The 12967-nt window shown below is 34.5% G+C and overlaps 1 protein-coding gene across 2 annotated transcripts; it reads right to left on the minus strand.

Annotated features, from left to right (window-relative positions):
* Positions 1–1476: 1476 nt before the first annotated feature.
* LOC128160398 (protein rolling stone-like) lies at positions 1477–11812 on the minus strand. Of its 2 annotated transcripts, none has more exons than XM_052823712.1 (4): positions 9575–11812; positions 8864–9008; positions 3220–3330; positions 1477–2909 (listed from the first exon to the last, which is right to left on the minus strand). In XM_052823712.1, exons 1-4 carry the CDS (start codon positions 9695–9697, stop codon positions 2482–2484), a joined length of 807 nt encoding a protein of 268 aa, XP_052679672.1. In that variant the 5' UTR covers positions 9698–11812; the 3' UTR covers positions 1477–2481. The 2 variants fall into 2 exon arrangements, with proteins under 2 accessions (XP_052679672.1, XP_052679671.1); XM_052823711.1 differs by having other exon boundaries at positions 8864–9083; positions 9575–11809.
* Positions 11813–12967: the final 1155 nt, after the last annotated feature.

Raw genomic sequence — 12967 nt, forward strand, 5'->3', positions numbered from 1 at the left:
TTATAGCTACCAAACTTAGAGTGGGCTGTAATAAAGGAAAATTCACACAAAGTAACAGGAAGATCAAGAAAATTATTGCCACCACACTTAGAGTGGAGCTGTAATAAAGGGAAGATCACAAACTGGAAAATGTAGAACAGGATGAAGAAGATAATATATCCACCACACTGAAAGTGGAGCTGATATAAAAGCAAGATCACGTGACGTCCATAAGTCCATTACGACGCATAGATAAAAAATTTCGGATCGATTCGAGAATTTTTACATTCATAACAGTAGCAAGATTTATTGAATCTTTCGATCTTAATTGATGAGACTACGATATTTACCAAAGGATCAGGAATTTAAATGCTTGCATTCGTTTCTTAAAGTGCTCACTACACGTTGTTCATGGATATAAGGAGGCTGGATGACCAACACAACTCGCATCGGATTTTTCTTAGATCTTTAAATATGCTATTTTTCACCATAAACTACTATCAAATATGGGGAAAACCCAAAAATAATTTTAACTGAAAATGAGATGTTTTTATATCTTTATAGAAAACGTTTCTACATAAGGAGATTAATATGGTATAAAATTGGTCACAGCCATCCAGCCTTCTAAACAGAGAGTTTATGTCTGTTTCATTATACATCTGGCGGAAGGCGTTTGATTCGTAATGCATATTTTTGATTAATTTATACAATAAATATTCATAAATGAACTTAAAGCTTCATAAAACATATATTTTAATACTCACAAGTTGAACATGACTGCTTCCTGCAAATTCCAACGTGCCAAAAGATGCCCATATTACATACTGAATTTCTGTTCCCAGAAATAATATGTAGGGTTAGACATTTCATCTGTAGTTGTTTTTCTCAGAGAGAAAGCAGTGACTATATTTAGTGTCAACAGATCCCGTGACCTTGCCTATACTCGCCGACCAGCGTCATTAGCTTTACTTTTAGACGCATGTCGGACATTTGCATAATAAATAACTTGTAAATAGATTCAGTCAATGCAGCATTTCTTTGATTTTTCTTGAAAGTAATTATCTCCCCTAAGATCGTGATCACTAGCGTATGACTTTGTTATATCTGGGCTGCGTTCAAAATCAGATATCTAGGTCTCTTGAACGCACCGCTAGGTTAGCCGCTAGGTCTAATTAAGATTTGAAGTTGGAAATATTCAACTAAAGGTTAATTACATCGACATAATTTGTTAATTTTAAGCGATTATATACATGTTAAAATTCATTATAACTTTAAGGATGAACAAAATATCACAAAGTAAAAAGATTTCATGTTTGTTATAAAAAAGTAACTAAGGTGGCCATCTTGAATTTGATGCTTAGCATAAAATATTTAGGCTACGAATATCTACGTAGCGGCTAGGCTAGCTTAACGTTCAACTACGTAGCCCTACGTAGCCTTAAGTAGCAGCTACGATCTTGAACGCAGCCCTGTCTTCGAAATTGAAAGAGGTCAACCTTCTCGCCTATACATTTATTTGTTCAATAAGTCATTGACGGTCGCGCAGTGATCTTCAATTAAACAGTGTAAATGGAATTGGAAACACTATAAAATACTCTATCCCCAGTTTTTGCTTCCACAACTTTTCGCTTGATATTTCGATAATCATAAATACATTTGTGCTCAAACTACGTTCATCCACTGATATGAAAAATGTCCAAACCTGTTTTGAAATGCCCCCTCTACCGCTCACGTTTCAATACACAAACCAAAATAGAAAGTCTGCGGGGATTTAGCATTGCATCAGAAATAATGAAGCCTGGATAATAACGTTGAAAAATTGTGCGCGGTTTTCCGAATGAGTTCTGAATGGTGAAAAGATGTAAAAGTTTCCCATTATAAATCTACGTAAGAAATCTGTTTTTATTCCTGTTAACTTTTATGAGTGAAAAATGATAACGTGTCAATGAATATAATTTGGATATATTCCCTTTTATCGATTTCATCTGTATTTCTTTCACAGGTATGTGTGTTTTTATTAAAAATCATCAAAAAGCGATGGAAGCAATAACTTGGGACAGACTTTAGTATATAAGTAGATAACTTTGTTATCACCCTGATATATACACATAAATCTTGGATAATGCTTAGACTTGGCCATTGAAGAAAAAATAAGGGGAAAGTATTCTGTTGATAGATGCACATTCATGATGGGTCTTCATAACAAAGATTATCGTGGTTTTCTTGAAATTTCTATAAATCATAATGTTATACAATAAATCAACAATCAACAATTTTATGAAACAACCATATTCCAGCATTACAGCTTCACTGATTTCAGTGTTTGGCATTTAATGCCCTTAAGGAAAAATACGTCTTAGTCATAATCAGGTGTTCCATTCTCTCAGATCACATCATTCCCCCGTCTTACATCTCCGTGTACATTCCGGTATGAAATCAACTATGACTACTATCAGCGTTAAAATCTTTCAGAGAACTGTTTCCTGTCAGTGATCATCGAGTCTAACTTGACATAGCACTGTCATGATGCCTTTCATCCGTTTTAGTATTCTCTGACCTCGAACCGTCAAAATTGGCATTTCTGCCGACGTCGGCGTCATCACAAACTTGTCTCTTCCGACAACAAGAGTTCCAAGCAAACACACGTAATCTATAAATAGTAAACATGACTAGATGAACCATGGGTACCACGACAAGAACAGTTGCCAGAGACAGCAGTACGGTGTTGGGCATTTTGTCCCAGTCCAGCACTGTGTAGATAGCCCCGCCCCCCGCCTTCTGGTAGACCAATGAGAAGACGCTGTACACCACTGAGAACAGCACGGCCTGGTAAATGTGTAGGAGGCGCACGGGCTTAGCACTCACTGTCAGGCTCAGCACTGCGTACACTGAATTAATGGCGTGTTTCAGTATGCTGCTGGCTGTAAAATCTGAAGAGAGTAAAATAAAAATAAATGATAAGTTTATTCAATTCTAAATTTTAATACTTTTTCTCAAGATTTCATTTATGCATGTTTTTCAATCGTCGTACAATTTAATTTCATATCACTTTAATGTACTTTGTAAAACAGGTCAACTTTAAATTTGTATGTCTGTACGTTTATTTAAACGTTAACGTTTGCGTGTTGAGTTTAAAGTTAACGTATTATGTTCGGTATGTCAATCATGTTAATTTGACTCAAGTACTTTTCAAGGGTTTTTTCAGAAATTATGCACACTAAACTAGATTGTTATACTGACCTGGAGTTAAGAGTGAGTAAAACAGCAGCGTGATGACGACAGCGGTTACCGTGGAAACGTTAAACAAAATCCACTGTATCTTCAAATACCACGAAAGGTTTGAAGATGCATCTGAAACAGAAACAGAAGAATCAAGTATGTGTTTCATCGAGTGGTTTTGGTTCGTGGTAGAAACGTCATTAATTCTAACTGGTCAACATCGTTATTATTTTCGGTTATCGTTTAGATAAGTATGATTAAACTATATTTGGACTGAGACTATTGAATGGCAGATGAGTATGCATTTAAAAGAATTAAAGGTGATCTTATCGAGTACATCGGTATATCAAATCAACCACTGTAAAAAAAATCTGACGTTATCCTGACTTTTGATATTTTACATGCCAGGAAAACGTCAGAACCGGTGCCATTACAAAAACTGGAAATTTTCCGCCTCCAAATGGAAGCCCCAGCGGCATTCTAAGCTCGATTTTGAATAGATGTATATATTTAAACGCAATAATATAGCATAAACATTCTTATTTTAAATTGGTTTTGAGTGAAACATTTGATTCAACTCGTAAATATCTAAAATCGAGCCAAGAATGCCGAATTCAGTTAGAGGCGGCAAACCAGTTTACGTAATGGCGCCGGTTCTGACGGTTTTTTTTGGCATGTATAATATCAAATTGTTTTAGATAGCCACTAAAACGTCAGATATTTCGGACTGTTTCTATCATAGAATGGAGAGTTTGATGCTAATATCCGACTTAAAACATTGCCTCTTTTGTTTTAAGAACTGACAGTATCAGGTAAACCTGTTGACAATGCTGATAGATACATTTTTTAAATTTGAACAATTAAACCTGACGTCTTGTGTAGAACTTTCTGTTGTTCACTTACTTGGTACTTGACAGTTTCAGGTATGTGCAAGTGTTCTATAAAGCTCTGCTGTGAAAATTTCATATTCATTCACTCTTCTACTAAGCAACACCAACATCTTATTTTCTGTTCAGGAGAGCATTCCTTATTTAACAATATTCAACGTTGTAAAAGAGGTACTGCCTAAACCGATGCTGTTTTAAGTAATATTTTGGATATGGAATGCGGGGATGCTGATAACAGTACTAGATGATATGACTTACAAATCAAATAATTTGATAAAACTATAAAGCCAACCAAAACAAAGATGCAGTAACAGATTCAGATAAATGCAGAAATTTGTCCAGGGTGTGGACGGCTGACGATCTATAAACCTTTTCAGGGGGAATGCAGTCCGGATGATCGAGAATTAACTTTTAGAAACCTGCAAAATGTGATTTTAATATAGTGCAGTGGTCTAAATCTATGATTTGATCATATCTGATGTGTTTTGTGTTTATATGTAATTTATATGAAAAAGTGGATAAATTTTGATTCGTGTTCAAAAAATGGAGTATATACTATCATGCCCTGATACTATGTATATCATACTTATGGTGGCATATCTCTGCCCCTTGTGTGCAAGATATTTTTCTATCAAATATGTCGACATGCAAGATAGATATGTTGACATGCAAGATTGTTATGTCAACATGCAACACACGTTTGTTGACATGCAAGAAAATTGCAATAAAAAAAGAATTATGAAAAATCTTTAAAAATCTCAAATATCGCCCAAATATGACAACCAAGATGCTAGATGCTACCTATTTATGTCGACATGCATCTTGTTTATGTCAACATGCAACTTAGTTATGTTCACATGCTACTTATTTATGTCGACATGCAACTTAGTTATGTTGACATGCAGAATAAATATGTTGACATGCAACTTAGTTATGTTCAAATGCGAGATAAATATGTTGACATGCAACATATAAGTTGCATGTCAACATCATGAAGTTGCATCTCGACATAAATACGTTGCATGTCAACATATTTATCTTGCATGTTGACATAACTATGTTGCATGTCGAGATAAATAGGTAGCATGTCGACATAAAGAAGTTGCATGTTAACATAAATATACGGAAACGTTTAACCGTCTCTTATCGTTGCGTTAGAACGCGATACATTCACATAAATATATTGTCATATATGATTATGTTAAAGTTCAGCAATTTAATTATGACAATAAAATTTATTTATTGACACCATTTCGACATGTGTTTGACGTGTTAAGCACTTTAATCTGTTAAAGTCGAATTCCGCAATGTTGCGCTAAAATAATGCGCATTAACTATGCCGCCAAAATTAAATGTTGCGACTTATCCAAGTCAGAGAGGAATTTTCACTAAAATTTGAACGACTAGAATTATTAGTTTACCGATATTATGTTATGATCAGGGATGGGGTAATTGAAAAAAGTATTTGTAATTGAGTGTAATTAATTACATTTTTCAAAGTAATTGAAAGTAATTGGTAATTGAGTCTGTCTTCAATTACAAGTAATTGAATGTATTTAAATACATTCCAAAAATATTGTGTATTTTCAATTACTTTTCAATTACATCTCAATTACTTTTCTCCAAGTTTAAGATATAATAAAGGTGTCTTATAATGATAAATAGATTTTATACATGTTTGGCATGGACTTTTGTTTTTACAATAATTAAATGTCCCATAATGTTTCATACATGTATGTTTAAACAGTATGACACACTGCCCAGAGCAATAGGTAAAGATCTAATTTTGTGGAGGTGTGAACTCCTCCAATACCCAAGAACCCCAATTGATTTTAGACTGAACTGAACTGATTAAAGACTCAAGGGAATCAAAATATCTCATTCTTGTGAATTATAGCAATTATTATTTATATACTGATATGCTGTACTGCCAAAAGTTGTACTTTCTCAATAAACATAGTTTTAATATGTGAATAAAAATAAATTCACTATAGAGAAAATATTATTCAGAACCAAAAATGAACTCAATGGTACTTACTGAATTTAATGTTAAAGAAAATTTTCAAGAAATCTGATCTGAACTTAACTATACAACCTTAAAAAAAATAACCGTACATAAACCCTGTTTATCTTAATGTTGTTAATATAGGTATATGTTCTCAAGATTTTAACAAATAAAACTAAAGTAATTGAAATGTAATTAATTACATTTATCAAAGTAATTGAGAGTAATTAATTACATTTTAAAAAATCAATGTAATTGTAATTGCAAGTAATTGATAAAATTGTCAATGTATTTGAAAGTAATTAATTACTTTTCAAAGTAATTGACCCCAACTCTGGTTATGATATGTAGAAGAGATGGTAAACTCCCTAGATGCTTTGGGGTTAAAGCTCTGGTTAAGACCATATTATATACGGACTGAAATTAACTTATTTTAGTTAAAGAGCAACATTTTTTACTTCAGGTACTATCCATTTAACATCTAAGCTATTATGGTTCCCAACCCAAAGGTTTAGTCTTTTTTTTTACTTTTAAATTAAACTTAAAGAAATATATAGATCATTCGGAAATGCACATTTCTCTCAGTAATTTTATTGTTAATCTTTCAAAAGCACTTGGAATTATGTAGAATCATCATTAATTGGGAATAGATAAAACTAATCAAGTATTTATACATGTATTATTTAAAACCTAATAAAAATCTACAAAAAGTTCCTTCATTTTGTTTTACAAATTTAGTTTAACTAAAAAAATGTATTGATTAAAGTATTTACTGAAATAAAAAGAAACCTGTTTAAATCTTGGTAGTATCATATTTGTTTTATTTTTGCATTCGTTTATTTACACTTTCAAGCTTTTTTTTATTACTAAAGAATGTGCTACGCCCTTGTCTCTCATGCTTATGGAGCTTTGCAGTTAGCTATTACATGTTTACTGCTTTACATTGACATTAATTGGATTAAATTGTTTCTCAAACTTACGACGAAAAACTGAAGTTGACATTCCTTGTAAACAGGCAAAAAGTCATCAAAATATGGACGCAAAAGCTCCACAAATTGTACAATTTCAACATAACTAATTTTCAATATAAAAGAGAAAGAGCAAATTTCTGCGCATTTATATAAATGCGACAAATTTATAACGCAAAATAATATTTTGACTTAATCAAAGTCAACAGAGCGTGAAATGAGCGGTTAAATTATCCAAAATATATCGACTTGTATTTTTTTCTTTGTACAAGTCGACATAATTTTGACAATATATACAATTAATAGGAAGATGACACTAATTTTAATTTGCCATTTAGAGGTTTAACACAACATCAAAAGGCGGTTATACGTTTTCGTATAAATAAGTTGCATTTTGACATAAATATGTTGCATGTAAGCATATTTATCTTGCATGTTAACATAAATAAGTTGCACGTCGGCATAAATAAGTAGCATCTAGCATCTTGTATGTCACATGTGGCCGATATTTGAGATTTTTTGAGATTTTTCATAATTCTTTTATGATTGAAATGTTCTTGCATGTCAACATACTTATGTTGCATGTTGACATAACTATATTGCATGTCAACATATTTATCTTGCATGTCGACATATTTAATAGAAAAATAACTTGCACACAAGGGGCAGAGATATGCCACCATACATACTGTATTTTTTACTGGTGTTCAGTGTTTCTCGGCTGTATCGCACTTACTGTGTCATTCATTAAATCTTTTTATTTATTTGTAAATGTGGTTCTTGTTCTTATTCTTGTTTCAACATACCTGTATATAACCGTTCAACAAGTTAATAGTTTTACTTGTCTCTTATTTTTAAGAATGGATAGATTTCTATTCATTATTTTTAAGAATGGACACCTACATGTGACTTATTGGTTTGTTTTTAAATCTAAACGTATTTTATCTTGAATAAAAGCCAAAAAATAAAAGCAACTTAGAAAATACGTAAGAAAATGTTTTACTGATAAAAAAAATTTGTGTTAGGCGTGTCACGTGATGTCCTTGTCGCTAATACCTTCAAGAATTTTGTGAAACATATCACGTAATCGAACAATCAATTCCATTTAGACAAAGTCTGGGTGGGTTTTTTTTTTCAAGTGGTGAAATCATTAGATAAGTATGTTAGTTTGACATCATATATAAATGCAGTAATCATGTGCATTGACAAATACTGTTAAAGTACAGGTCGGGGGTCTATGTAAATAAAGGCAAAGCAGGAAGAATTTGATACCCGACTCGCTGAAAACTCAATAGAAATCCTTAATGAGAGTGATCCCATCACAACTATGTGCCAGTGATTTTAAAGATTGGCCCAGACGTTTAAAGAAGCAATACTGTTTAGTTAAGTGTTAGATTTTAAATTGCAGCATTTAACTTAAGTTCATGTTTAGAACACAACGGGGCTTGTATACTCGTGGTCAAGAGCTGCATACTTGTACATAGCATTCGACAGAATTTACCTAATGAGTTGACGATACTAAATCATGAATGTTTTCCCGGAGAATGAAAAAATCGACTGAATCTAGAACGAATTGACCTTAACAAAGCTCCAATTGCAAATTCCACATTTACATAAAGAAAATGATATTCCTTAAGCGCAATTGCAATTTCTCGGTCATTTCCGGAAGAACTCGGAACATGCTCTCTCTCTCTCTCTCTCTCTCTCTCTCTCTCTCTCTCTCTGAAAGGTCGGAGAAGTTGCAATAGCGTTAATAGATTAATATTGCATGCTACATGGATAATGAAACTGAGTATTGACCGTACCGTTTGCCAGTAATTCTCTCCTTGTGGTATTTACGTACAGCGTACAGACACAGTCCCACACGGCCGACAGAGCCAGGAGGGTGTAGCCCCAGTTGGTCAGGAAGGACAGCCATTTTGGATTTGGGTGGTCATCAATAAAGTAGAACTGCAGGCAAATTACGGTCATGTGGAACAGCGCCCAGAATCCTGTCCATACACAGAAGAGGGCGGGACTGAAACACTAAATCAGCACTTGCAAACATTATTTTGTCATTTTGACTCGCAATTAATGCACTAATTCTAAAATCATTACACACATTAAACGTTCTCTTTGGGTTATTTTTTAACATTTTAACATAGTACAGAGAATTGTGTAAGTTTGGGAAATGTTGATTCAAAAACCGCCATACAAATATTTGTGTCAATATTTCTTAAGCTTGAACAATGCAGACATGCATACCAGATATTTTTTATATCTTTAAGTTTGCCATTTTTGTTTCTTAGTACTAGTCTACACGTACATATATCAGCGAGAATACGCAAATGTTACAGCATAGAATGTCATAGTACACTATACCATATTCCTTCGATTAAAATTACAAAGTGCCATTGCAACCTTAACTTAACTGTTGCATTAATTACTCAGTAGCTTCTGTTGTCCAGTGTCTACTGCAGATGTGGTAATAAATAGGTAAGCAATAAAATACACCGCATGCAAACGATTAAACTTACCTGCGCTGTCACAAAATACCTAGGCTGGACGTCACTGAATCCGAACTTCTGGACTCGGAATTCCTCCCGAACATTCTCACAAGGTTTCCCGGTGGTTTTCCCCGATTCTGGATCCTGGTCCATGTTTGCTGAAATTTCTCAACCCTGGGATACTACCCTCATGAACGCAGCAATCGGACGGCATTAACACATTTATGATTCATGAACAGGTTGCTGCGAGAAATGTGAAGTTTTAGGTTTATAACGACTTGAGGCGGACTTGAAGGACGATTTTATGGCGTATAGTTGTTCATAAAACTGGACAAATCTATATGTTTAACGGATTCCTCTCGGTATATATATCTGAACTCTTCACGTCTATATTTATACGGATAAGGTTTCAACGCTCTTTGCAAAGAAAAAAAAATGCCAAACCAAATATTTACAATTACTTATCAATTTAAATACATAAGGTTTTTTGGGTGGTAAAGTTAGAATTTAAAGAAAGCTGAGTGTGCAGTGACCCGTGGTGATACCCCGACTTATGTCACAGTAAAACATTCAATGTTCTGTCATTTAATTTTCTCATTTCATTCCGAATTAAGAGTTAAGTACTCTATACAAGAAATGTGTTATATAGGTACTTGAGGATCTTTTTATTTGAGTTCTGAAGGACACCGAGTTGGTCAAACAAAACGATAGAACATATACCATAAACCAGTGAGGACAAACGAATTTACGGAAGGTTGTGTGCGAAGTTTCATGAATTCTTTTTTTTAATTTCCTCATTGTGGACTTTATATTACTGGTTAATATCCCACAAATCTCAAATATCAACAAAAAACAACAGAATGGGGAAGGAATTACAAGATTATAACAAACAAAAGATTGTGTTCACAGAAAGAGAAACTAAGCCGCAACATCGTTGTCAGCATTTACGCCGATATCATCACTGTCAGCGGTTAAACCCATATTATAATTGTCAGCAGTTACGCCCATAATATCATGTCAACAGTTCACCAATAACACCATTGTCAGCAGTTACGCTCATAACAACATACGTGCAAATTTCTCAATTCTGGATTATGTTAGGATGCTAGGTGGTTAACAAATTAACAATTAATCATAGTGAACCAGACCCGTACAGAATGGTTTCCGGTAGACCAAGGCGTTAGACAGGGTGGTGTCCTGTCTACAATGTACCTTTTTTTTATCTTGTTTACATCAACGACCTTATTCAAACGTTACAGTACGGTAGCCCAAACACAGGTATACTTAATATACCCAGCAGCTGCCCCTCCCTAGCCGACGACTTGTCTTTAATTGCTGTCACTCCACTTGCGCTTCAAAAACTGTTAGACATCGCATTTTGGTATACGCTTGCAAATGGTGATTTACATTCAACGCATCCAAATCGTGCGTTTGTTGCAGTTCCGTGCACAAGGAGCTAAACTAGACACATGTAACATGTCCTGGCATCTAGGTCCAGCGATTGTATCGTGCAACCGGTCTTACAACCATCTAGGTATGATTATAAATGAAAAATGTAAACTCTCTGATCGAATACAGGAGGCTTGTAACAAAGGACAGAAGTCATATTTTGCACTATCTGACCTTGGTTCACCATTCCTAAATCCTAGAACACTGACTCATCTTTACAAAACAATTGTGCTACCATTGGTACTCTATGGGTGCGAACTCTGGAAGAATTTGTCGTTTAGAGACAGAAACCAGCTGAATACATTCCAACATTTTATTTGCAAAAACTCACTTAACTTACCCAAATTAAGCAGATCAGATATGTGTGAATCGTATTTCGATGAACTCCCCATATGTGCAGAAATAGTCGTTCGAAAGCTGCAATTCCTAGGCCGACTGTGTCGCCTCAACCCAAAAATGTTAACAAAGAACATTTTCCTCACAAGATTATTTTCTTATTTCCACGATCTCTCGACAAACCAGTTGGGATTTATCTCTGATATTATGAGTATTATACAATCATATGATCTTACTGATCATTTGTGGACATTTCTGGACGATGGATTTTTTTCTGAAAAACATTCCTGGAGAAAAATTGTACGTGACAAAGTGACTGCATCACATGTTTCCCAGCGGCAAACACGTATGTCTCACGATCGTGACTTCACACTTTTCATAGAACTTTATATAAACTCAAATTCGTCATCTATTTGGAAGATACCCGAAAACTGCCGAGAAATCGAACTCTATATACATGTATTCTGTGTAATACTAGTAATTCATTCTTCAACGTTTTTCAACATACTCCATGTTCCTGTCCGTCCGTGGCGATGATTCGCGAAAATTGGTGGGACGTGATCGTAAACTGTTTCGATGTGCGGCTCTCTGCGGTATTGTGTGGGTTATCAGTAAACGACCTATTCCTTGTACTGCTGGGGCGCCATACCATTCATGAATCCGACAATAAAGCATTTCGTATTTTTAACTTCAAACTAATACGAAGCGCGGTAGTCTTGATATTTCTTATTTATTTTTTTATTTTTTCCCCATTATAACTCGTGTAAATGTATATCTTTGATGTGACTCGTTAGAAAATTTATGTATGTGAACTATGTTCAATCTCTATGTAGAGGAAATAAAGTATGAATGAATAACCCTTATTACATGATAATGTAATCACCTTCGGCTTTGGGCAACAGTTTGCGAGCCGGTCCAACAGATCAGCTGTTGCCCTCGACCCCAGTCAACAACTGTATAATATATTTATTGTTGACAGTAATCTTACAGAAAGATACTGCGGTACTGTTTTTTTTTTTTTTTTTTTGGATAAATGGCATTAAATAACACCTAGTTTCATTTCCCAAATAGTGCGCAGAAATTCGTAAATTTTCAAATTTTTCCGTCCCCCCCCCTCTCTCTCTCTCTCTCTCTCTCTCTCTCTCTCTCTCTCTCTCTCTCACTCTCTCTCTCTAAGAAAGACAACTGTAATCTTTGCCTCGGTTGCTACCTATTAAGGTCAATTTATCTAAGAGTTTTCTCCCTTGCGCCCAAACGTTGACATCGTTGGAGTGTTTAAAAAATAGAATGGTAAGAGACTTTTCCGGGGACCGGTTGGGACAAGTACCATAGCTGTTCAGCCTATTGCTGGTCAGTTGGTCCTTGCTAATTGTGACATACAGCTAAGTTTAGCACGATCTCCGCAACATTTTATATATTTACTTACCCTTTTGGACAGGTTAGCATCGACTATTTTAAGGAAGGGGTCTTCTCGTTATCAGACATACTTCTTATATTAAAAAAATCCTGGAATTTTTACACAGTAAATCAGATCATGTATTAAACCAAATGATTCTATCAGTTTAATATTTGACCATCTTTTGTTTTCGCTTCAAGGTCAGTTCAAGGTCACTACCTTTTTTCTCAATTGAAAGGATA

This window comes from Crassostrea angulata, chromosome 8 (assembly GCF_025612915.1).
Source record: "Crassostrea angulata isolate pt1a10 chromosome 8, ASM2561291v2, whole genome shotgun sequence".
Classification (NCBI taxonomy): domain Eukaryota; kingdom Metazoa; phylum Mollusca; class Bivalvia; order Ostreida; family Ostreidae; genus Magallana; species Magallana angulata.

Bases quoted from the DNA above. Each gene is read 5' to 3' on its own strand.
- LOC128160398 (XM_052823711.1), bottom strand. From the start codon at position 9,697: ATGGACCAGGATCCAGAATCGGGGAAAACCACCGGGAAACCTTGTGAG. The intron at 3,331-8,863 runs GTACGGTCAATA...TTTCTGTTTCAG, and splicing joins GAGAGAATTACTGGCAAACG to ATGCATCTTCAAACCTTTCG. The intron at 2,910-3,219 runs GTCAGTATAACA...TACTCTCTTCAG, and splicing joins TTACTCACTCTTAACTCCAG to ATTTTACAGCCAGCAGCATA.